General features: G+C 41.2%; 3 protein-coding genes across 4 annotated transcripts; 2 read left to right on the forward strand and 1 right to left on the reverse strand.

Moving 5' to 3' along the window:
• Positions 1-7733: 7733 nt before the first annotated feature.
• pmpca (peptidase, mitochondrial processing subunit alpha) lies at positions 7734-14211 on the forward strand. Its single transcript, XM_071524147.1, has 13 exons — positions 7734-7787; positions 8160-8362; positions 8467-8546; positions 9080-9162; positions 9323-9417; positions 9511-9611; positions 9946-10209; positions 10975-11067; positions 11162-11280; positions 11409-11499; positions 11796-11858; positions 11998-12142; positions 12758-14211. The coding sequence occupies exons 1-13, from the start codon at positions 7741-7743 to the stop codon at positions 12925-12927; spliced, it is 1554 nt and encodes a 517-aa protein (XP_071380248.1). The 5' UTR covers positions 7734-7740; the 3' UTR covers positions 12928-14211.
• Positions 14212-14305: 94 nt separating this feature from the next.
• Positions 14306-22627, reverse strand: inpp5e (inositol polyphosphate-5-phosphatase E). Its single transcript, XM_071524135.1, has 11 exons — positions 22502-22627; positions 21033-21913; positions 19775-19898; positions 19563-19660; positions 19205-19329; positions 18422-18541; positions 17636-17743; positions 17317-17478; positions 17093-17208; positions 16304-16440; positions 14306-15727 (listed from the first exon to the last, which is right to left on the reverse strand). Exons 2-11 carry the CDS (start codon positions 21842-21844, stop codon positions 15595-15597), a joined length of 1935 nt encoding a protein of 644 aa, XP_071380236.1. The 5' UTR covers positions 21845-21913; positions 22502-22627; the 3' UTR covers positions 14306-15594.
• On the forward strand, positions 19922-25974 carry LOC139648078 (gamma-crystallin M2-like). Of its 2 annotated transcripts, none has more exons than XM_071524137.1 (3): positions 19922-19936; positions 25295-25537; positions 25696-25974. In XM_071524137.1, exons 1-3 carry the CDS (start codon positions 19922-19924, stop codon positions 25972-25974), a joined length of 537 nt encoding a protein of 178 aa, XP_071380238.1. The 2 variants fall into 2 exon arrangements, with proteins under 2 accessions (XP_071380238.1, XP_071380237.1); XM_071524136.1 differs by lacking the exon at positions 19922-19936 and adding an exon at positions 25099-25131.
• The last annotated feature ends 810 nt before the right edge of the window (positions 25975-26784 follow it).

Here is a 26784-nt window from a genome sequence, read left to right on the forward strand (position 1 = left end):
TAGGCACTCCAAAGTATTATTTGTGCAAAAGAACACGGTGGAAACGGTGAAATCAAACAACCACCAGTTATAACATGATGATATAGCTGCAGCAGCATCAGTCCTTGTAGTAATATTAACAGAAATCTCTACATTAGACATCAGTACATTAGAAATAACTGCTGGACTACATGCATCGAGGAAGTGCTTGATCATCTACTTCTGAGCGGTGACTCATCTGGCCTGGTGGCTGGGCATACTAACAGAATGCTAAGAGTCTGGGGGTGTGTATTTGCTTGTGGCTCACAACAGACCATTTACACTGTTTATCATGTCATTAAGATGTTTGTTTTTAAACCACACGATCACTTGGATGCTCCTTCTTTCAATACAGTTTCTGCTAATTCCACCAAAGGTGTTCTGACTCAGATGGTGGATGATGACTTATTTTTTTCCACAAGTTTGATATATATAAATATATATATATATATAAATGTGATTTGCCCATAATTAATGAGTTACAAAATTGTAATGTTTTTTTTCGCCTGATGATTAAATAACTGCTTGTTGTTTGTTCCTTAGTATGGTAATTTGTTTTCTTTTTAAATCTCGCCCAAGGCTATTCTGTGACAAAATGTGCCTCCTTCTGTCTCCTTCCTTCCTCTTCTCCTTCTCCTTCTCCCCCTTCTTCTCATCATCATGATGAAGATCATCCCCAGTCCCAGCAACATTAACACGGCACCAAAAGTGACAGAAGCATTCTAAAATGCATGCATGAATCAAACAGGTATGCAAAAGGGAATACAAATTCAATGCTTGTTCAAATTCAGTGCATGTTGTGCAGCAACGGTGCCCTCAGCAACTGGACCAGGGCTAAACATTTGCATATGATTGAATGTGGAGCACATTACCACTAGGAACACACAGCGCATTCAAACACATACGCTATGTTTCAGTGATCTACAGTTTAAGGAAATGTAAAGATGAAAAACTACATGCAACACTAAATACACTCAAAAATTAACTCTAACAAGTGGGAAAATACATGCTTGAAATTTTTGCAAGATGTTCATGATGCAAAGCATTCTTTCTCCCATATCAGTGTCACTGAAAGAAGATCAGTGTAGGTAAGATACAGCAGAGAGTAACGATACTTACTGTTTGTGTTTCTGTGTTGGTTTGCAGTAAGCCCATTCGCCTTCGGTCTCTGTCTGTAGCTGTGCAGAACCTCTGTTGCTGCTGATGCATATGCTTAGCTTTCAGCTGGGTGAGAACAACAAGCAACTGCCGCTTACATGTGGTGGACACACACACACACACACACACACACACACACACACACACATCATGCTCACTCATAGTGAGCGGCTGCAATGAAGCACAAAACCATTAATGTGAAGTGTGTAGCCATCATTTAGACACAGTGAATAGAAAAGCAAAAATGATCTATTACACAAACACTCTCCTCACAAAATACACTAATATAATCAAAAAGTAATGCCAAGTGTCTATTGTTGCAAATAAGGAAGCATGAACTTGGGAAATATGGAAGAAAGAGCTTTTCAATTAATTTATATTAGTTGGAATATTGTTTATCCACCATGATCATTTTTTTAAATAACTGTTACACATTACATACCATATACACAATAATGTGAATTGCTATTGATGCACTTTTGCACTTCTGAATATGTTTCTGTACATAATGTTACTTCCATATGTAAATCTGGGAATGTGAATGACATTGATGACACACTCAGTGAAAAGCTAGTGATGCACATTTTCACATCTGCAATGGAAATCTGATGATGTTTTGCACATTTTGTGTGTATGTTCTTGCAATGAACTGTGAATTTGTAATGTATGTAAAAACAAAATTCTGTAAAACTGACAATGGTCAACATTGCGAGAAGTATTTCTAGCCAATAGGAAGTCATGGTTAGCATAATGAGGATATTATATCTTTCATCCTCAATATTTTTTTTATTTATTGTATTGGTTTCTATATTCTACTCTTTGCTGCTGCGATGACCCAATTTCCCCTAGAGGATCAAAAAACGTCATCTTATCTTAAAGTACATACAGGAAAATGCATGTAAGCAGAGACTGAGAGATTGATTTAAATGATGATTCTTTGATGATGATACTAAATTCAGTTGCATAAAAAGCTGTGATGGGATTTTGTTGAACAACGTGACTTCCTTCAAGGTTCCTAAACTCCTGGAAATGCCATGGTATTTTAAAATAGTACTTTCCAGGCCTGGGGAAGGTATGAAAAATGAAACAAAAAATGAAAGGGGGAAAGGTTTTGGAAAAGTCATGAAATTTTAATAGCAAAATTAATGATTTTTTTTTTTCTTGAATATTATACTACTGAATACTACTAAAAAGCTGTGGCTTGTTCCAAAACAGTCTACACCTCCCTGCTGTTGGTTGCTGACTGTTTTTTGTTGACAGAGATAAAATATTATAATCCTTGATTTTAATGTGACAAACGCTTAAGGTTAGTTGATGGTTGATGGGGTCATGGAGAAGCCCATGGAAAAGTTTTGGAATTTCATCAGTGAAAAGGCGTGGGAACCCTGCACCTTGTAGAGACAATATTTGAATTATTTTACAATCAGTACTGTAAAATCATCCAAACCCCCCATGGCACTACAGTGATGCCAGTCTCTGATTTATCAAGATTAACATTTACCTTTCAGGCATTTGGCTGATGCTCAGAGTAATGACACAGCACGAGCAGGTGGGGGTTCAGAGTGTTGCTCAACATGCGGCTGTGGTGGGGATCAGACCTGTGACTTTTGGGTTACGGGACGGGCTCTCTAACCGCTAGCCCACCCAGCCACAATATCAGCATAATATTTAGTAAGCCAACATTGCATTAACAGTAATGATTGTTAGTGAATGAAGCGCTGCCATGTCAGCAGACAGCGATCTATACCTCAGCGGATTTGTTAATGGAATGTGTGACAGTCTAAGTGCAGGTTGGACTGTTTTCTCTTAAATGTGGGTTAAAGCGGGACAACGATGGCTGCTGCACCAATACTGGATCAACCTGTCCAGATCATTTGATGACAAGCATTTTATCAAGGTGTCTCTTCAGTAATGTAATCATAATGTAATCAAAAAGATCCCGCTGCAAAACAACAAGCCATTTCATCTAGTACTAAGTGTTAAAATCTTGATTTCTCAGTGAATAAATATGGCATAAATATGGCAGTAGGGTGAGATCTTCCAGTACAGTTTCATCTCTTTTGGTTTCTATCTGGAAATAAACTCATTTAAGAGTAAACTTAAGACCTTTATTTTTAGTATAGCTAAATGGTTCATTTTTTTTTTTTATTGCTGTCACTACTATTATTATTACAATTTGTGTTTCATTTTTCTGTATTTGTTTTTATTATTTTTTTGTTTTGTAAAGCACTTTGAACTGCATTTGGATAAAAATGTGCTAAATAAACTTGACTTGACTTTACTAAGGTGCATCACTCCACTAACATCAAGAAAATATCACGTGCTTCCAAAAGAGTTCTTGAACTAGATTTACATTGGAAAATTACATACTAGTTACAGACATTACTAGTAGATTTACATTGGAAATAAGTGTGATTATCTCACTCCAGCGGTGGATTTTTTTCATTTAATACTGGACTGGCTTGTTAAGATCTCTTCATTATCGGCAGGAGAGGAGAACACATTACAGGACACAACTGTCCCTCCAGTGGCTTCTGTTTCAGTGGCAGCAGCACTTCGTCTTGCCACATGTCTACCTGGCCAGAGGAAGTCTTTGCAAATGTAAATTGACTTATTTTCCCAATCCATTCAGCATAATCAAATGGAAATTAAAGTACAAATGGACCGATTTATAATCTATGCAGGAAGGGTCATTTTAATTAAGCAGACAAAGACTGATTTAGTAGGCAAAATCTAACATTGTTGGTTCAGGACAACATCAAACACAGAAATCCACCAAAGGAGGTGTAGCATATCAATTCTCCCTGACAGTTTGTGTGAAAGAGCTTGACAAAAACACAATTTAACACAGATATTGAAATAGTATCCTTTGTATTGAAGACCCATTGACTTATCTCAGTGCTCTGAGAAAGTACAATACTGAATGAGCTGTTCAGTATGTATTGATTACCCTATCAGTTGTTCACACCTGCTGATACAGTGACAGCTACCACAATATTCTGTTTCGTTTGCATTTGAGTATCGGTATTAAAGCAAACAAAAATCCGATAGGATGCACTTTACTGACTTTAATGTGTGAAAAGATGTCCTTGGATACTGCACTGCAAAATATCTTGTCTCATCTATTCTATTGTTACTATAGTCTATTATTGAATCCTAAAAACATATTTTTCTTAAAGAAAATCTGCCAATGGCGTTATAGTTTTGCTTGTTTCCATTGCAAATCAATTTGTTTCAACAATTTGTATAATCAAGTTTAATTTTCTTGATAGAAGTGCAGTCAGTGCTTAATTTGTAAATTATGAGGTCCCAGAACACCAAGTGGTCGGTGTTCCCGCAAGTTGGTCTGGAGGGAAAAGGTTCCAGTGATCTGCCTTTTTCTGACTTGTTTCAAGATACTGACACTCATTTATAGAAAATTCTTGAAAGAAATGAAACTGCATTGGAAACAAGTGGAGTTTTCTCACCTCACTGGCAGAATTTTTCTCTTGGTTTAAGAAATAAGATTTGAATAATAAGATAAGATTTGAAGGCTGAATATGAGACGAAGTGCCTTGTTAAGATGGACGTTTTTTGCAGTGTGGCCAAAACTTCCAAAGCCGACTATATTTCAAGTCATCCTTGAGGGGTATTGGGTGACATTTTGAATGATAATCAATGGTTAGCAGTAGGCCTAATGCAGCAGTAATTACGTCCGTGCTACTGTGATACTGCCTCTGCAAAACGATTAAGTATTTAGATGTATAAATATTTAGCTGGGGCGAGTGGGATAGCAATGATGTGAGAGGTGAGAGCCGTTGCCTTTCTGTCTGAGAGGGTGTGGGTGGTTTTAAATTGGCTGCATTCAAACCTTCCTCGCCTCTCCTCTGGTTAAACATAAGCATGCAGTCGCTCTGAAGCAGCTGAGTCATAAGGCATAATCAACATAGTATTGGTCATGAATAGTCACTGAAACACTGACAAAGAAGGCACATGTCTACAGAGTTGTTTTTTTTTTTTATTGAAATCCTTGACAAGAACGCAAAGACTTTCTGCCTGGGTTCAAGGAGATTAAAAACAGACCACAGTGTCTCTTAGTCGTCTTTGTAGCATTTTGCTTTTTCAGATTTTGTAGATTAAATATTCACACTCACACACAAGCAATGATATATGAATACCAAAAAGGCTTATTCTTAATTGACTTTTGAATAAATTAATAACAACAGTAACTTTTGACACATGATTATAGTTACAATATGATTTGCTATTATGTTAACTTAACCATTAAAGATACACAGCAAAAATTCAGCCTTCAAATCTTATTTTTCTTGAACCAAGAGAAAAATTGTGGTGAGATAACTCCACTTGCTTCCAATGCAGTTTCACTTGTTTCAGGAATTTTCTATAAATGAGTGTCAGTATCATGAAACAAGTCAGAAAAAGGCAGATCACTGCACTACTATCAAGAAAATTACACTTGATTCTACAAAATTTGCATTGTAAACAAGTGAAATTTATCTAAAACCACTGGAGAAAGAAAAGAAAATGGCAATTTTAGGACTCAATAATAGACCAAATGACTTGTTAAGATTAAGATTTTTTGCAGTGTAGTAGTAACATCTTAAACATTTATAATTTACAAATCGTTCACTAATCCACTAATAATTGATAGGGAAATATTTCCAAGGTGTGATTTGTATGAGCTGCACAGTTGAGCCTAGCCATTACAGAAGCATTGGGCTGAAGCAGATGAGAGGTGAGAGGAAGAGGAGGAGGACAGGAGCGATGAAGATGGGCCGGGCTGCTCCGTGGAGGTCAGGCAAGCAGAAGGCCTGCTCCAACATTTGGTGAGTCTCAGTGCTAATGCCTGGAACACAAGAGAACATTGTTGGGAGAGAGACATCTACATGCAAAAATATGAGTTGTTTGTCGTTGTTAGAAACCCAACTGGAGGCATGAGCTTACCGTGTTGTGTCCATTCGTTCCAGGCGCGCAGGTATTCACTGTCACGCTCCCCCCCAGCCACTGTGTGAAATGTGAAAGAAACAGTCATTCAGGGCAAACATTCAGAAGATGTACTCATTTAAAATCCTAGCACTAGACGACTCTGATGTGATTCCATGATACGTGCGGTAAATCCCTTTGAACAAGCCGCCTTGCTTCCATCCAAACACGTTCTTACCTCTGGAGTGATCCAGCAGCAGATGTTTCAAATCTCTCAGAGCCCAGGTGAGATTCTCCAGCCTGTACTGCAGATGCAGGTTTTCTTCTTTCAGAGTGCGTATGGTATCCTGGAGCTCGTAGGCTGAGCTGCAGTTCGGAATCAGAGACAGCAACCAAAACGCCGCAGTGACTTGCAAGAAGAAGAGCATGTTCTTATCCCTCGAGGCCATGGCAGTAAACAGAGAAATATGACTGGATGCCACCCGCTGTCGGTCAATGCTGCTTTCCAAAAGCTGCTGCCGGTCGCCTTTTCTGCAGCGACTGCAGCTAAAACCTTCTGCTGCTCCACAGTGGTTCAAAATCAGGTGGAAATGGTATCGTCAATCAGGAACCGGCCTATTTCTGGGCCAGAATCAATACAGTGATGGGTAACTAGAAGCTCCTGGCTAGTAGACCACTCTCAAAGATCAATTGTTCTGTTTTGCATCCCCTGCCAAGGCAAGGACACCCCAAAACATGAATAACATAGATACAGTAAGAGTTAGTATTTTTTTAATCCTTGAAAGCTGCATTCAGTGAGCAGAGTTGGTTGAATAAAACCAACCAACAACAAATGAATAAATAAAATCTATCTCAGGCAGGAAATGAATTCCATGCCATGGCAACTTGGTGAACATAAAGTTGATCACAAAGGTGAAACCCTAAAAGACAAAACAGAGGAGGTTTGAGACACCATGGAGAGGAAAAGAGGGCAGAAAACTCAGAAGGTCAAAGGTCAGGTCAGAAACTCTAGGCTTCCTAGGCAGAAGGAGATCAAGCTTGTAGCTTCTGCTCTGTACTCTGAAGACACCACTTCCTTTGGATGATAAACAGTCCCAGAATAAACTGAAGGGGTGGAACTTGATGTCCTTTCATTCCCCTGAATTGTCTCAAAGGATGTGATTAAAATCAAATTTTAATCCATTGATTTTCTTGATTTTCTTGCCTTTCTACTGTCAGTAATAGCCCATACAAGTGCATCACCTTGTGCTTGCCTCTAAAAATGTTATTAATATTCTTAATAATATTTTTAAATATAATGCTATTCATTTGATCACTTGTATGTGTCACATTTTAAATTGGATGAAAGCAGTATGTATGGTATTTACCCATATATATTGAGTGATTAAGTCAACTGTCCATTACAATTACACAATGTTAAACAGACACTATAATATATTATATATTATATATTGTATATTATATATTGTTCATCATGACATGTACGTTTTAGACAAAATAATTGGATTGTTTTCCTCCATTAAAAAAAATAAAAAATAAAAAAATCAGAAAAGCTGAAAAAAATAAAGAAATCTGCGGCGGAAGTGCTTCATGACAGTTTCATCATCATCCGGGTTGATTTGTGGTCACAGAGGATCCAAGATGGCGACCCACATGTCGCGGTGTAGAACCTGGAGTCGTGTTCAAAGGTAATGCACGATTAACTAAATGTGCTTAAATTATCGTCAGTACGAATTTAAAGACAGAATTACACAGCTGCATACAGTGTTTTCCTCCTCACGTCTCCCCTTGACAACTTTACCGTTAAACTTTTACGCCATCACCCAAGATTAGCTTACTCAGTTAGCATGATGCTAACTGTTAGCCGTCAAACAAGCACTGTAGCAGGCAGGATAGCTGACACCTTGTCAAACACGTAAATACGAGAAAGTCGCCAGTGAGTTGACCTACTCATCACTGATGTTGATGAGGATATTTAGCAGGCTGGGTGTATGTTTTGTGTAAACGCCTAACGTTGCTTCTTGTAGAAGTTGAAGAAACGTTGCTTTGCTGTTCTCCAGGTTTGGAGTCGCAGCTTACAGAAAGTACAGCAGCGGCAGCGGGTACCCGAATATCGCCCTCTCTTCGCCCCTGCCCGGGATCCCCAAGCCGGTGTTTGCATCGGTGGATGGCCATGAGAAATACGAGACCAAGATCACCACGTTGGAAAATGGCCTTAAAGTTGCTTCCCAGAACAAGTTTGGTCAATTCTGCACAGTTGGAAGTAAGTTGTATCAGTGATACGAAACACTGATCATTTTGTTTCCAGTTGTCTTTAGGATTTAGTTACAGCAGATTATATGACAATGTTTTCTTTTTCTATTTTAGTTTTAGTCAACTCTGGATCCAGACATGAGGCAAAGTACCCAAGTGGAATAGCACACTTCTTAGAGAAACTCGCATTTTCTGTAAGTATAAACTTGTCAGATTTAACTGGCCATATCAGGCTAAATTATTAACTCTCTGCTTTAATGTTATCAGCTTCCTCATGCGCAGTTGCAACATGATGCAACAGCGTTCATTTCTTTGCAATGTCCAGCCCTAGGTGACTGTTGTCTGGAGACAGACCAGAATGGAGCCATTATTTTGTATTATAATGAAGACATTCAGCAGTATGTTGTATATTTGCAGAGGTCATTAGACTAGAGACATTGTTTTTTATTCACTATTGCAGTGTGCTCCCTCTGGCTTTTCAATGTTGTGCTCACAGTTAAAAAGACTGTGTATGGCACACTTTGTTGAAGTGCTGAGCTTGCCAATGGAAATAGAAACTTGGATATTAAAGCAACTGTGACAATGCCTGGAGTGGACATGAATCTAATTATGGAATTGGAATTTAAATTAAAGTAGTGACTCTCCTCTATGACTGTCTATCAGTACCAACAGTCAGTCACCATGGGCTGCATTGTGCTCTGATGTTGACAGACGTTTGCATCTTTAGTCCACAGCTCAGTACGGGAGTAAAGATGAAATTCTCCTCACACTTGAAAAACATGGAGGGATATGTGACTGCCAAACATCGAGGTATGCCGTCTTTCGTTGCCCTGCCTGTCTCAGTATTATAAAACTGCCTGTTTATTCCTGCGTTCCACATGCAAAGTAGGCTTTTCCACTGTGTGTGAGTGAGGGTGTGTGTAACACAGGCCTATTCTGTGTGATATAACACATGTATATTGCTCTGCAGAGATACCACCATGTACGCAGTGTCTGCTGAAGTGAAGGGCCTGGACACAGTGGTCAGCCTTCTCTCTGATGCCGTGCTGCAGCCTCGCCTGCTAGGTCAGTCCACATTACACTTTCAGAGACAAATGGGTCTCTGTCTCCACTGATGTAACTGCCTCTCTGAGACGTAAACTGTGTGTTTACCTGTAGATGAAGAGGTCGAGATGACCAAGATGGCGGTGCGTTTTGAGCTGGAGGATCTAAACATGAGGCCCGACCCTGAACCCTTACTCACAGAGATGATCCATGCTGTGAGTCACACCACTGGTTCAGACGCTCCAACACTAGCTCTCTGTTAAAGGGGCATGAAGTAATCTATGATCTTTATCGACCTCTATGGGCGACCAGTAAGAATTGCAACAACATCAATAGATCTCCTCTTACAGAAGTTTCTTCACTAGCACTGATTCTCTATCAAATCTCTGCAGATATATTATTTTGTGCAATGGAGTAGTAAAAATCTTACTTATTGCACCTTTAAAAGACTAGAACTAAACCCCATATAGTTGTAATGTGGTTATACTGGAGTGTCATAGCTTTTGCCTTGAACATTATTGTGACAGTTCCTTTTTTTTTTGTTTCCAGGCAGCGTATCGAGGCAACACGGTCGGACTGCCTCGTTTCTGTCCTGCAGACAATGTGGACAAGATTGACAAGAAGGTGCTTCACAACTACCTGCGCACCTACTACTGTCCCGAGCGCATGGTGCTGGCCGGAGTGGGCATCGAGCACGAGCAGTTGGTTGAGTGTGCCAGGAAGTATCTGCTGGGTGTGAAGCCAGTGTGGGGAGGGAGCACACCCGCCAACGTCGACCTCTCTGTGGCACAGTACACTGGCGGAATCATAAAGGTGATTTACAGGTTGTGTTGTTGGCACAATGTCATCTTTTTGCATAATTGTCCCCAACCACCTTAGTATTTATCTAGTGGATCTTGCAGTTGTAAAATGGTGAAAAAGAAAATATGGAGGGATAATAAGGATAATGTACAGGTCTTTATCACAAAAAAAGCTGACAATGCAAAGTGGTCTTTCTCACCCTGTTATGCATATTATCCTGCTTATTACACAGCTACTTACCATTGATCATTTGACACAATTTGAATGGTTTTTATTACAAGCTAAATTTATTTTCAAGCTTCCACCCAAAAAAATAGTTCAGCAGGACTGCAGCCATAGAAACGTCTGTAGACTCAGTATTATAAAATCATAGGCTACACGGTAGCAGAACTGTAACCATAGCAACATTAACAAAGCCGGTAAGATTGCCATTCAGCCTCTAACCAGCAATCAATAGTTTTGTGCTGTCTGAATAAATTAAAAGTAGTGAGTAATGAGGCATAGCCAATTAATTTGATTAGAAATCAACAAAATTGACCAGACATCTTGATTGCAGAGTGATATGATGAGATCATGTGCGGTCACAGCGGTCTGTTAATCAGAAATAACAAACTTCAGAAAGCGTTCATTGGCCAATCAGAATTGAGTATTCAACAAAGCTGTGTAGTCAAAAGGGGAATTTAAGAATGAAAAGGGGAAAGACTTTTTATATAAGCATGCTCTGCTTAATTAGGCTTTTAATCGGAGCTAATAGCCATCTTGTTTCATTCTTGTTAGATGGAGAAGGACATGTCCGACGTGAGCCTGGGCCCCACCCCCATCCCAGAGCTCACCCACATCATGATCGGCCTGGAGAGCTGCTCCTTCCTGGTGCGTGTTCATAGTGACTGGCCACCTTGGAGAATCTCTATTCACTTGATTGATATCTGTAAGCCAACAGGGACTTTTTGTTTCCCCACTGCAGGAAGACGACTTCATCCCATTTGCTGTTCTCAACATGATGATGGGTGGAGGCGGGTCTTTTTCCGCCGGAGGGCCTGGGAAAGGCATGTTCACCCGCCTGTACCTGAATGTACTCAACAGGTGAATATCCAGCATACATAATTCCACAGTGTTTCAGATGATCCTGACCATATGTCACATAAACAAACCAATCAGTAAGTTTTATCAGTTTTTCTGAGGGTTAAATCATTTCTTTTTGTCTCTTCTAGGCATCATTGGATGTACAACGCCACCTCCTACCATCATAGCTATGAGGATAGCGGTTTGCTGTGTATCCATGCCAGTGCTGACCCCAGACAGGTTGGTACAGGCTCAGAACAGCAGGGTTTAAAAGGCTCTGCTTTCTTGTAACTTGGCATCCACATAACCATTTTCCTAACCGATCCTAATTTTTCAGAGGAGGGTTTATAAGAATGTCAAATATCCCTCCAAAACTGAACTCATAAATGATTTGGTGTAAATTGTAATGGCTTAGGGTTAGAGGTGATTTTTCTGCATTTGCATGTGGCATTCTTGTGTGAATGGGTGCTCCTATGTGAATGGCTAATAATATTGTTTATGTGATCTTTCTTCTCATCTCATACCTTCCTCTCCAGGTGCGAGAAATGGTGGAGATAATAACCAGAGAGTTCATTCAAATGGCTGGCACAGCAGGAGAGGTAATGAATTGGGCATTAGTGGCTCAGTAAAGGGGAAAATAGCCACAATTTTGTCAAAACTGATTGCTGTTGTAGAATACTGAAACAGTAGCACGTGGCACTCACAGAACTTGGTGGTTTTTGTTGTGTGTGTATCCAGATGGAGTTGGAGAGGGCCAAGACGCAGCTCAAGTCCATGTTGATGATGAACCTGGAGTCGCGGCCGGTCATCTTTGAGGATGTTGGCCGCCAGGTTCTCTCCACAGGAAAGAGAAAGCTGCCACATGAACTGTGCACACTCATAAGTGAGTACTGGACCAAAATTACATTTTGTGGTTCAGCATGGCAATTGGGTTGTTATTAAGGGGGCTGAGCGCAAAAATGCCCTTGAAAGTTCATAAAATGCACATGAAATTAAAACATGAAGGAGTTAGAATACCCCCAGGTACCTTTCTTTTTTGCATTTCAATCTGTTCAGTTTTTTACATAGAGTAGTCAAATATAGTGTGTAATGTGTGGTATATTATGATTTAAAATAAAAACCAATTTTAGTGGTACAAATTTGATTTATTTGCCAATATACAATGCAAATATATTATTTCATAGTCAAATAAAATTCCAAAAGGACCAAATTGCCAGTAAAAATCAGATAAACAAGCTTGGTCCTGTTTTCTTACTGTGCTATCTTCATTTTTGGGGTATTGCCAAACATGCCAGTAGCCAGTTTTCCACCACAGAGCCAACTGGGACTAATCAAAGCTTACTTATTTTTTGTTTGTCTTTCAATACCCCCTAAATAACATTTCGACATTCTTGATGCATCTTGTAGCCAAATCTGATTATTAGTTTGTAATGCTTTTGATTCTGTGTTGGCACTGCTGTGGTTGCATATCCTTACGTCTCCATTTCCTGTTTCCCAGGCAACGTGACGGCAAGTGACATCAAGAAGGTGACCGCCAAGATGCTGCGCAGCAAGCCTGCAGTGGCGGCGCTGGGCGACCTGACAGAGCTTCCCTCCTACGAACACATCCAGGCAGCGCTGTCCAGCAAGGACGGACGTCTGCCCCGCATGTACCGCCTCTTCCGGTAGAACCTCCACCCCCTCCCCCCTATTTAACCAGTCAGCACTGGCAAGCATCACTGTAAATAAACTGGACTGGAACAGACACTGAAGCTTACACTAGTGTTCCCTCCCAACGCAGAGCTTCACAAAGCTCTGGGAGGGGACTATGTCCAGGATCTCAACTGAGCTTGTTGGGAGTGGTGATTTTAAAGAAAACTACATTTTACTCTTTACTAGCCTTGATCTATATGATCTATACAGTTGGAGTATTTGTATTTCTTCTTTGCCGGCGAGAAGACCTATTTTATTTCCTGCTGGGATGGGTTTGCACGAGTTTGGTTGTAAAGGGACAGTTCAACCCCCCAAAAACCCAAATTTGAGGTATTCATTTCACACAAAAATATCGACAAACCGAGCAATTTTGTTCAAGTGTTTGAATGAATGTGACGTTAAACTGTGAAATGGTCTTAAAAGGTAATCTGCAGTTGCCTCTTTTGGGTTGCCTCTTGCTCCTGGTTAGCAGGTTCGTTCTGTGTGTGTGTGTGTTAGGAGAGAGAGAAGGGGGGTGGGGGGCCAAACATCCCAGCAGTTTTTGCACCATTTTCTGAGTTATTATTTACCTCAGCTGGCTCACCCTCAGCTCTCTAAAACTCGCTGAGCTTCACCTATAAAGCCTTGTCTTTTTCCAGAAAGGATGGCTCAAAACTTTGTCGAAAAACTGATGCTATTCAAATGACAGCACTTCAGAATCTCCCTTGAGAATCTCCCACATAAGACACACTATATAAATATATATAGAGAGCACAGTAAATAATGAGTACAAGAACTACGGGGAATGTTTTGATGAACCTTGTAACTGTAGCCCGTTTGTCTTCACTTATCAAGACTTAAGTGATGTGATTTCTGTTACCTACGCATCTCTCAGCTGTACTGTAAGGAGGTTCTAATCCTCAGGTCAGACTTTACCATCTGTTGTGTTTCTGTATGTTTGTATTTCTGTGTGGCTGTGTTTTTGTCCTTGCCAAGTACCAGAGAGAGGAAGGGGCTAAAGTAAGGGATACATCTCCTCTGCCTCGGATGTCTTTTTTCCTCTGTGTTCATTTAATGAGAGGTTACCATTTGTTGGCTAAAGAACATTTCAAAAACACATTTTGTAGGTCTGCAGTCATATGCACGTGTATTTCATTACGATTTCAATGGCCTCTGACTAGAGTGATTATATTGGATGTGAACCCTCAAGTCTGTTAACTTGTACAAGCCAGCCGGTAAATAAATGTAATTATTTCCATGAATAAAAGAACATATATTTTAAAAAGGTCTTGCATTGTGATCGACGGTCGGTTCTTGTGATGAGACGAGTGAACAGTTTAAGCCAATGAACAAGTCCTTTTAAAATTTGCTAATTGTTTTCAAAACATTTATTATGGGGATGTTACGTCACAGAGAAGGTGTTATAGAAAAAAGTCACACGGATAAAAGAGGTCCTGAGGAAATCAAAACAAGACCCACAGGCACTTTCAGGAGCAGAGGGATGAATGACACCTCATGATTCACCGATACACCAGAGCCACCGCTCCGCATGCAGGGAATACGACTACAACCCAACTTCTCTTTAAGCTCATTAGTGTAGTACAGTACATGGACAGTTCATATGTGATGAGGTTACACAGCAGTGAGATGAGAGGTAAGGCATTGAATCGAGTTACAGTCTGTTCTGTTGCAAAATGATCGCCTAAGCCTAGTAAGAGACACAGTAAAGTAGTGACAGGTGTTATACAGTATCGTCTGGCATTAAAATATACCATCTGCTTTCTGCTGTAGGAAGTGAGTTCTCGCAGAAAATGGGTTCAACAAGCTATCAAATAAATCTGATCTCCCTGAAATTTGACACTAGTATATAACCAAATCAGTAATGATCACATTACTGTAGCTGTTTCATGTTCTTGAAATCATATATGTGATCTGATGACCGTTTCTGCTCTGCGTATGAAAGAAGTAGGTACAGTAATGTTTTGTCACAGCTCCCGTCGGCGGCCATCTTGTATCTCCTACAAAACATTCAGTTGGGAACCAAATCCAGTGCAAAGTGAAAACCACCCATTGGCATACACATCAATACGTTAAAAACTGCACCTAACGTTTACTGCATTGTTTGGTACGCTATTCGATGGAAATAAATTCACAAGGCATTTGAACACTGATGTAGCATTAGAGGAAAAGAGGAAAACGCAACAACGTGGTCCATAATCAACCTTGCTTGTTAAATACATACAAAATAATTAGAAAATGAATGCAATTACACAGAGCCTTGAAGGTTTAGTCAGTTCACTGAAATAAGCTGCGACGGCTGCCCCCCCCCCCTCTCCTGTTTGAGTAGAGGGGGCTGTATAAATAAAGGCCAGACTGCTGTGTCTGCAGACCTCTGTCTGACCTCAAGGTCCCTGCCCTCAAGTGCAGCCAGCCACTTCCCCTGCCCCATTTCACCAGGACACACACTCACGCATACAATCACACACAGACACACACAGTTCCCAACAACGCCCATTAGAGGGCATGCACTGCTCAGTCACTATGACCTGCATTGGGGGTTCTGTGCTGGCAAGACAACTCTGGTTTCCTTTTGGTCCCTTCCTGGTTGGTTTTAAATGGGCGGTTTGATCCAGTCTGGTCCGGTCTGGTGAGTCCAGACTAGCTTTAGGAGACGGAGCAGATGGTGCTGCTGCTTTGGTTCTTCATGGCCTCTCTCCGCTTCAGCTCCCTGGTGATCCTCCTCCTGATGCCTTCCAGGTACAGACTCCGGTCAAACTGTCCCGCACCTAGGGGAATACTGACAAACACACACAAGCAAATATAACACACCTGGATTTCTGAGATCCACATGCAAGTAAATGCAACTTGTCTGTTTTCAATTTAAGAGCCTACTGTTAAAGGGACACCTAATAAGATTTTTACTGCCCCATAGCACAAAATGACCATAGTATCTGCGGGGGGTTGATAGGGTTACTGATCAATATCAATGACTCAACAAAGCCTCCTCCTCAAGCCAATGACTATTTCAGCATTTTGCATTGTGATTTATTACCTCACTAAATGTTTCTGTTGGATCTCTGCATTAATTAGCTTACTCGTCTCTAGTGTGAAAATGTGACTTTACTCTACTCCACTACCATACTTTAATGTCATTTACAGGCCACCGTCAAGTCAAAGGGATGAAAGGAGCAGGAGTTGGGGGCTGTGCCAGAGACCTGTCGTTTTTGCGATTCCTACTGGTCGCCAATAGAGGTCGATAGATTGCTTAATGCATCTTCAAATCTTGCTTAATAGGCTGACACCAACATTGTGTTTTAGGTATGTTTTTTGACTGACAGGCTCAGCGGTCAAGCGGAATCTGTCTGGGACTCACTTGTCTCTGCCTGGCCTCAGTTTGACCTGGAAGACGCCGATGACGGGCCGGTGGTCTGAGGTCTTGATGCTGGAGCAGCTGGTGTACTTGACCACCTTGATGTCGTCCACCTGCCGGTTCCTGAACAGGATCCTGTCCTGCACACACAAGCAGAGAGAGGTTTCACACTGCTGAGAGCCACACCACCCTGAATTTTACTGCCCTGGCCAGTGTATACTTCTATTACAGCAGCTGGAAAATGTGTAAGAGGAATATGTGTAAAGGAATAGTGTTGTCAAAAAAGGTAAAAAAAAAAAACACCACAGAAAAATAAAGTGACAGTAATAAGAATGAGGCAATAAAATAACATGAAATAACACAGTATTGTTTAAAATGCAATAAATATACAAGGAAACTTTTGCTTTGGAGTTTCTCATCTAATAGGAGCATTAGGAAAAAAGGAGCAACTGAAACAAAAAAAAAAGTGTCCCATAGGTAAATTTTGCTGTCCTGCAACTTCCCCTGCTTTTGCATACAAACAGAAAAACAGCCCATAGAAAAAGATTTGATTATCTTCAGTCACCTGGAGCAAGATTTCTGGGAAAATGTAGGAGAAACTTAATCTGTGTGTAAATAAATAGGATTGATGAGTGTGAATTTTTTGCAAGCTGACGATAGTAAACAGGATGCGAAACACAACAAAACAGTAACGACTAGTAACGACGAACAACGATTTGGCTTCCCAGAGATGGGAAGCCAAATAGAATCTGCCCATGCAGAAGATTATAAAGGGAAAGACTGATGCCTTACTGTGTACGAAGGCGTTCTCTGTTTGGAAGTAGTGTCATAGATATCGCAGCCGATGTCAAACTTGTATGTGGGGAGGAAGTGAATGGGCGCCTCCTGGAAGCCTTTGAAGATTGAACCTAGGAAAGACACAAAGCACAAACGCAGGATAAAAATCAATTTATATGGAAATGTCTCTACATTTTTATAGTTGTCACAGTGTTATTGGATCTTTTAGGAAAGCGTACCATCCTTCATCTCCTTGGAGAGCTGGTCATGCTGCAGCAGAGGGCCCATGTCACCGCCTCCTGTCTGGTTCATGATGGACTCCACACCGAGCCGGTCCTTACTCAGCCGAAAGTTAAAGTCTCCAAACCAGAAGACCTCGTCAAATCTCGTGGTGACGTCAGCTGTGGCAGAGAATTATACACTTAGATATTAAAAGATCATCTGCCAATTCTTGTCGTCTACAAATGTATCAATTCCAATGACATGCCACTGTTTCCTCTACAGTCTTTCACCAAGAAAAGTACCGACAACACCAACAAAGCAGACTCAGAGACTCACAGGCTGTGGAGCGGTAAGGGTTGGTGTCTGGAAGGCCTTTTGGAAGAGCTAGGGCTTCGATGATCTTGTTGTAATCTAGTATCCTCTCGTAAACTTTGGCATCTCCAGCTAGAGGAACAAGAGAATGGCCTTAGAATCAGTGATTGATGCATGTGATATTACCGAGCTTCACCAAAACTATCATATAGTTTCATGGAAATTATGTAATATTATGGGCGGACATAAAAGCAGTAATAGAGAATGTATGGACACGGTTAACATTGTTTACAATGGACATGGCACTATATTCGAGGAGTGCCAGCAAAAGGATGGATTGCAACATTACTGTCCCCCCTTTTATAATAATAAAAATTACTACTACTAATAATAATTTTATTTATAGAGCACTTTTCAAAACAAAGTGTTTTATAAGAAAAGATCAAATCTGTACAGCTACAGAATAAAAAATAAAAAGTTTAACACAACAGAAGTAAGACAATCATTATAAATAGATTAAAAACAAATTAATTAAAAGCAATCCTGAAAAAGTGAGTTCTTAAGAGTGATTTAATGTTTTTCTTTTATAGACCAATCTGAACACTGTACCAACCACACACTTGGGCATCTTCCTTGTTTTGTCAATGAGGAAGAGGTGATAACGTTATAAACTTTGCTTTTGTTGACCCTCCTCCAATATGGTGGCATGTCCCTCGTAACCATTGGTAACCACAAACATTCCTGTGTAGGCCATCAAGAGAATAGCCGCTATGATCAATCGCTGCACCAGTCAGGAAACTCCTTACTCACAGGTAAAATGGGATGTGATGAAGAGGAAGGAGGTGCCGAAGAAGGTGAAGCCAATCCCCACGGCCCCTTTGGTCTTGATCTGAGAGATGATCCTGGTTGTGACTGTGGCGTGCTCCACCTCTGTGTGGGACGACAGAACAAACTTTAAGGTCAGCCTCTTAACAGTCACAGCAGTTTATAATTTGGATCCTTACTGTCAAGCTAAGGTTCTACAGTGCTACCGTTTTCGTAGTAGATGCTCCTAATTATAAATGAAAAGCTACCAAGCGTGCATGTGCAGTTTGAGACTCAAAGTACTGATCGATTATTATCATTCTGTAAATTTCTTTACTGCAGGTTGTTGTTTTTTTTAATTGAGGAGGACAGAATTACCTATTTCTACTCTTTATACCATTCCAACTGACGGGTACAGATTTTTCCTAGTACTGACTTCCATGGCTTCCTGACTTTTATGGCTTCCAGGTTCCAACACAAAACCATGTGCATACTGTACAGAAAAGGGACCCATTTCCTAAATTTCAAAATTTATTTTTTTTACTACTTTTTATCATATTGAGTATGTTTAATGTTGAATTCCTTGGACATGCAAACATATTTGGACAATAACACTGATCCTGATTCTGACAGATACTCATTTGGAAAAATACGTCATCACATAGATTATCTTCCAACAATCTGCACTAAACAAAACTTATATTAGCAAGGGTGCAGCAATATGAAAAGGGTTGCTTCCTTTCCCACTGATGTTGATTGCCTGTGTTATGTTGATTAAGAAGGACTGACCTGAGCAGAACCAGATGAGGTCCCTTCTGACAAAGACGGTGAGATACAAAACGCCATGTGATGCTGCATACAGCATGACATAGTATGGCCCCAGAGTCTCCTGAAGACGGATCTCCCACTCCCTCCTGCGTACACACACACACACACACACACACACACACACACACACACACACACACACACACACACACACACACACACACACACACACACACACACACACACACACACACACACACACACACACACACACACACACACACACACACACGTGTAAAAGACTTGTTATTAGCGATCATACTGACTGATACAAAATGATTCAATATTGATAAAAAAAATAAAAAATACCATCACATACCTGTCAGGACAGCCCTCCTGGACTCCAATAATGTAAAAGTCTTGTGCAAATTCAGAGTCTGTCGGAAGCAGCAGATCATCTAAGTTGGTTGGAAGCCCCTGGAAATGACACAAACATGGTTACAACTGACTTGGCGCCTGGAATGAGGCAGGCGGTAATTCGACTATAGGGCTTGTGGGATGCTGCAGAGCCGTGCCACCCCAATACTGTACCTTCTCGCCCTGCATGTTCCAGGTGGCGATGAAGACACCCACTCTCCTGTCAGGGAAGTAGCGGTCCAGCTCCTCGGCCCCCAGCAGCGCACCGTTTCCCAGCACACTGCCCTCCAGAAAGCTCCTGGAAAACACACACAGTGAAACATGTCGAAAGGGAAAGTGTCTTGGTTTGTGGGATGGCTGGTTAAGGCTTCTACAGCTCAAGTGACTGCATCTGGTGTTGACCTAAATCTGAATAGGATGTTGGAAGTGAATCAGAATATGCTGTTAAAAGAGAGAGCAAGGCTGCTGTCTGAGATGTTGACTATTTGAAAAAAAAAAAATCCCCCAACTGCTTGAGCCTTTCCCTGCTAAGACACTGATTGTGTATTGAGACCCATTCTTTCTCCCCTATCGCTGTCAAAAGCTGTGCTGAACAAGCATCTTCTCTGATCCCATGTTAATCCCCCTCCACTCTCCCACCTTCTCCTTTTCTCTGACACTGAGCACTGTACACGCACAAAGTGCAAATCTCTGAAGCCTTGGTTACAGGCAGAACTTAAGTCAGCATTGCTAAAACACACGCCACTGCTAGAGCACCAAGCTCCAGATGTGCTATGCTAATTGGCCCAGCCCACAGGGAAACACCACCACCCAGAGGATTGCTGCACAGTGCACACAGTATTTTTTGAATGGATCTAAACTACTTCATTCATATGCAGCACGTGTGCATAAGAAATTTCCTTTGTGTGAGGATAAGGAGTACAACTACATTTGTTTAGTATTGCCTTTAATTAGCCAGTACTTCTACTGTTCTTTATTCTAAAATCTGCAATTTTTCACTGTTTTAACTGTTTTATATGATTTTTAAACGAATTTTTAAAAATGTATCTGTTTTTCTCTGACTCTGTATTTTACCTTAATTTGTTTGTTCCTCTATTTAGTTATAGTAAAGCAAATTGAGCTGCATTTCTGCATTTGAGTTTTTATTATATTATTATATTAACTCTGACTGAAGCCTGACAGAGTATTAACGTAGAATATTTTGTGCCATATATTTCACTACATTAATGTATTATAGTTGTAAAGGAGATGACCATGCATACCATGAACTAGCTCTGCCTTGCCAACACGTGCTTTAGGAGCTTAGATATCCTAGAAAGCTACAGGTTTTTCTACTGGGACTCTGACACCAGCATGAGTCCATCTCACAAACGAGCCTCCACATCTAGTCTGAGGATGACCCCAGGTACAGCACCTACTGAGCCTACTGTACCTGTTCCTCACATCCTGGGGTCTGATGGGGTTGAGCACGCTGAGGGTGGACTTCATGGAGTTGACAGAGGCACTGTCCAACACCATGTTCTCCAGAAGCCGGCTGTCGCTCAGGTTCCTGTGCAGCCTCTCCCCGGCCCCCCCTCTGGCCAGCACGCCATAATCCACACAATCCCTGTCGATCCGATTAGACGCCCTTAAGGTGGCCGATGCAAAGCTCTTCTCCAAAGCAGGCAGTGGCCCAGTGGGTTGCACTGGAGACAGACGCACCTTGGACGACCTGACCCGCTGCTCTGCGGGGTCACTCTGCTGGTTATGGGGCCTCCTTTCATACTCAGACAGACTGTTCCCCCTGTTCCGGAAAACGGGGGATCCCGTCAGAGTAGTAGAGAGGGGTCCCACGGTGGAGCCCTGGCCGTTCCTGAAGGTGGCAGCACTGCTGAGAACAAATCCGCCCGGAGCTGGAACTGTCTGGTCCTCTTTAAGGGAGTCTGTGGAGGAGCCGGTCTCTGCTGGGTCGCTCAGACTCTCCTGGCTGTTTCTCAGTCTCCTGCCTCTCACCGTCTCCTCCACTGAGCCATTCTTGGCCTTCGACAGCCTGGGTAATGAAGGCGGGCGAGGCTGGTACGGACTGATGTTACCCTCTGGGTCTCTGGCGACCTGGGGGAGTTTGAGGGAGTCATTGAGGTCCTTGTAGGTTTTGGGGTCTGCTAAGGGGGCTTTGAATGGCCTGTTGTCACTGACAGCTGAATCCCCATTACCAGGATCTCCACAGGACTGATAGAGGCTGCTGTCCTCCCCATTCTCAGTCATCCTCACGTCATGTCTAACACCTGCTGTGGTCAAGTGGGTTCCATTTTCTCATCGCTAGCTGATAGAAATCTGCAGATAAAGGGTTAGAATATGATTCATTGAAACGCTGGCCGGAAAACGAGTTTGCTAACGTCAACAGTCCAAATGTACGTTTGTAAGTCAGTGAATTGGTTGGTTCATAAATTAACGTTAACTACCATGTGGACATTGGTCAATGTAAACGCCACAATTAAGTTATTGCGTTACTTAAGCTGACATATTAGTTAGTTAACTAACAACATAACGTCAGCTTGTAAACAGATTAAATAGCCTCGCGTTTCTACTGCAGAACAAACAGGCAACGTTACCACAACTAGCGTGGGCTAGCGGGCCGTCATTACCCTTTACTTACTGTCACTGAAATGATCTGATTTCTTCAAACATCTTCTAGTCAGCAAGTTACAGCTAAAGTGCTAACGATGTATGTCTGATTATTAATCAAGCTAGCCAAAGCCGAACAATGTTAGCTGACTTAGCCAGTTTACAAGCTAGTTTAGTTAGCTTGTAAAAGGTGTACTTGTTAGCAAAGTTAGCAAGCTGCTAACGTTAACAAGATAATATTTAACTTTCTGGCAACTGCCATCGTATGCATTTAAAGTTGACGTGCCGCTCATTTACCTGTAACAGAGCCAGGGAGAGGGAATAACCACAGTAAACCTTGCTATTACATTATGTCCATGTTTACTGTTGTTTAGCTTTCAGATTAGCTAACTCTCGTTAGCTCGTTGAGCAGGGACTTCCTTAGCAACGTTTGACAACATCGTTTTTGTTACCAAGACAAGAGAGTCATGTTAGTGAGCACCACACGGGTCACAGCGCCCTCTTGTGCCGAGAGCTCGAAGTACATGCAACACATTCAAAACCATGTTCATCTGTTAATGCAGCCTGTGTTGTAGAACCCTTTTCCATAACCATCTCATGAATCTACATGTATCCTAATAAAGAAGAATTTATACAGATTACTTTGTTTCGTTGACTCTCTCTCAATTCAAATAATTTTCAATTCAAGTAAGCTTTATCGGTATGAATGGAAGAGAGACTATATTGCCAAAGCATTTCAGTAGGTCCCACAACATTTAGTCCGTTACATTTAGCTTTGAAGTACATCATAGCGATATAAAAGTGAAAGTAAAATGAATACAATGCTAGACTTGAAGTGGTACATATTGAAGAAATCAAACTACAGAAATTCTCTCTCTCTCTCTCTCTCTCTCTCTCTCTCTCTGGGCGTGCATGCCCCTGTGTCCTTATGATGAAAGGCAAATACTTCAATTCGAGACCTCTAGAGTGTCATTATCATCGGTCCAGTCCAAAGCTAAACAAGACAGCGTACTTTACTTACTGTTAAAACCATTCCTTTCCAATAGTGTCAATGCAATGAGTGTGTGTGTGTACGTCTGTAACCCTCCTTCTCCCTCCAACTTTGAGTTGCTGTTGTGAACAAGAATACGTTCTTGGTTAACTTGCCTCGTTAAACAATCGCAGAAAAGGGTCATGAACCAGGATTTTATCTGATTATCTATTATAGGACGGGAAAGTCTCTGATAGGGAATTCATTTACGTTTTATATGTTCACACATTTGGCTTATGCAGTTATACAGAATAACTTCCAGTGATTGCAACAGTAGAATAAGCTTCAACATACCACCTTACATCATCTATCATCTTTTTTAGAAGGTGCTGTATCAGAGAATCATCTGTCTTAACAACAGCTAAATTACAGACAGCAATAAGGCAAGTGAACATTTGAAAGTTTACCAATAAATAAGGAAAAAACATTGTAGCGATGCCATCCATTGTTGGTCATTCATCACTAAATGCCTCAATTAGGTTACTATATCCCCATGGTAAAGAATACAGTTTGTAATTGGCAGGTATTAATGTAAATAAATAATGGCATAAGGGATATAACTGAGGGTAAAGTCAGCAAAGGTTACCCATATCTTTCTTTTAAGCTGATATACTGTATATCTTTATGATATCCTAGAATGCTTTGTGCTGATATCAGACTGATGTAAGTACCATGAGAAAAAAATTGTCTTTCATTTTTTTGTAAGACATTTTCCATTTTTACATCTGTCTGATACTACTTACTACTTACCATAATATATACTAAGATATTCAAGGATATGATATACTATATTAGTTATATTGAAAGTTGTTCACCTCTGTTCCCTGACTTGAGTTTATTTACCCAAACCTCACTAGGTGTTAGGCAATAATCAAGACATAATACTCAGTGTGTCTTTGGATGTCAGAAACCATGTTTGTAGTGTAAATTTGTGGCCTTTCATTACATACTTCCCTTTTTGCCAATGTTGAATTCCACAGAAGAATGTTGCTGCTATGCTTTTTTTTCATGGGTTTTTAACAGTTTTTTAATGGGACATTTTCATGAAATTAACAGGATTGGACATGGAGTGTATGCACTACCAGTCAAAAGTTTGGACACACCACATTTTTCTTTACTTTTACTATTTTCCACATTTTAGAATAATACTAAAGACATCAAAACTATGAAATAACACAAATGGAATTATGCAGTGACCAAAAAAGTGTTAAACAAATCAAAACTATCTTATATTTTAGATTCTTTAAAGTAGCCGCCCTTTGTCTTGATGGAAAGGCAAAGGCTTTGGAAATAAATTCATACATAGGATCAACTATTTATATTTGTCTAAGAAGCAAATATCAAGCATTTAAGCATAAGCCTTTAGATCAAAATGGCTTTAAGATAATGTAAAACATAGTACATTCACTGAGGTGTGTCCAAACCTTTGACTGGTAGTGTAGTTTAACTTTCCACATACATTGAAATATACTGAACTCTGTCACTCTACCAATGACGCACTATTCAACAAGTATTACTAACAGCAACAAAAAAGATTGTTGCTGACAAAACACTATTTCATACCAAGTAGACAATGTCAAGATGTGACAGCTGATTGTTAACCCTTTCAAAGCGGGCTTTGTATGACCGTGTGCCGCTGAAAGGACCCATGAGGCCACTGGGCCCCAGATATCATAGATATCCACTGTGCTCAGTGGATATCTATGACGTGTTGCTGACTCGGGGGGTTTCAGACAAAGGGCCAGTCTGGCGCTCAGGTATAAAAGGAAAGGGTTAACAAGGTAGGGTACAGTTCAGTTCAGGAGCAAGAGCAGCAGCAGTACCACCAGCAGCAGCAGCAGCAGCAGCCCACTGAACCATCAAAATGACCTCCACTGGAATGAACATGATGAGCAAGGTAAGCTCTCTCTCCCTCTCTCTCTCTCTCACACACTTCTTCACAGTTACTTCTACTAACTGTGTACAAAGTTACACAGCACAGCTTTACATATTTAATACATAGCAGCTGTAATTCTCGCCCCGATGGACGCTAACCAAAGCCTTCGCCTCTCTCCCCCTAGATCACCTTCTACGAGGACAGGAACTTCCAGGGCCGCTCCTATGAGTGCATGAGTGACTGTCCCGACATGTCCTCCTACATGAGCAGGTGCCACTCCTGCAGGGTGGAGAGGGGCTGCTTCATGGTCTACGACCGCACCAACTTCATGGGCAACCAGTACTTCATGAGGAGGGGCGAGTACGCCGACTACATGAGCATGTTCGGCATGAGCGACTCCATCAGGTCCTGCCGCATGATCCCCATGGTAAGACCACAAACCTGCCTAGATCTTTAAGCATCACATTTCAGCTTGTGCTGTATCTGTGAAGGCTTATGACACAAAGCACTTGAGCTTCCAATCAGATTTGCCCAAATAAAGCTGAACTACTCTTTACTGAAACACTCTTTTCTTCTGCACCACAGTACAGAGGAAACTACAGGATGAGGATCTACGAGAGGGAGAACTTCGGCGGCCAGATGTACGAGCTGATGGACGACTGTGACAACATCATGGACCGTTACCGCATGTCCAACTGCATGTCCTGCAACGTGATGGACGGCCACTGGCTGATGTACGAGCAGCCCCACTACAGAGGCAGGATGATGTACTTCCGTCCCGGAGAGTACAGGAGCTTCATGAACATGGGCTGGAGCGGCATGAGGTTCATGAGCATGAGGCGCATCATGGATTCCTGCTACTAGGCTCTCTTTGCACTGAATAAAACTGTCCTTACCTAAGCTGCTGGTGTGTTCAAGTCTTTTTTCAACTGTTTTTATCCATCTATTTGTCTAGAGAAAGTTGCTCTTTTTCAGCAATGCCCTGCTTCACATACATTCATAATTACACCCATTCACATTTGGGAGCTGCCCAGTATAACTGCAGCCTTCTACTGTTGGCCGCTGAGTGGCTCCACCTCAAAAGCAGTTTCTGACAGTGGGGAAAGTGTTTCTTATTCACTCTTCCCATCCAGTTTTTCACAAAAATCAGCAACCGTCTGATCACTAATCTGCTTCTCCAACCCCTTAAAGAATAGTTCACCCAAAAATGAAAATTCTGTCATCATCTACTCACCCTCATGCCAAATGAAACACAGGTGAAATTTGTTAGTCCACATAACACACAGGGAGGTTGGCAGCACCACTTGGTAGCAGCCTTCTCCAAAACAACTGAAGTCAGTGGGGACCTGTTCTTTAGAGTTCCAAAACAAAAACAGACAAACAATCACACTGTGAATAGAAAGACCTATACACCATTATTTGTTGCAAATCAATCAGCTGTAGTTAAGATTTGCACTAAATGATGGTGTAAATATACTGTAGGTCTTTTTGGAACTCTGAAGAACTGGTCCCCACTGACTTCAGTTGTTTTGGAGAAGGCTGCTATGGAGTTGTGCTGGCAGCCTCCCTGTGTGTTATATGGACAAACTTCACCTGTGTTTCAACTGGCATGAGGGTGAGTAGATGATGACAGAATTTTAATTTTTGGGTGAATTATTCCTTTAAAACAAAGCA

The sequence above is a fragment of the Centroberyx affinis genome, unplaced genomic scaffold (assembly GCF_046629955.1).
Source record: "Centroberyx affinis isolate AG114_WGS23_722 - 3 ecotype Tasmania unplaced genomic scaffold, CSIRO-AGI_Caff_v1 ptg001156l_1, whole genome shotgun sequence".
In the NCBI taxonomy this organism is placed as follows: Eukaryota; Metazoa; Chordata; class Actinopteri; order Beryciformes; family Berycidae; genus Centroberyx; species Centroberyx affinis.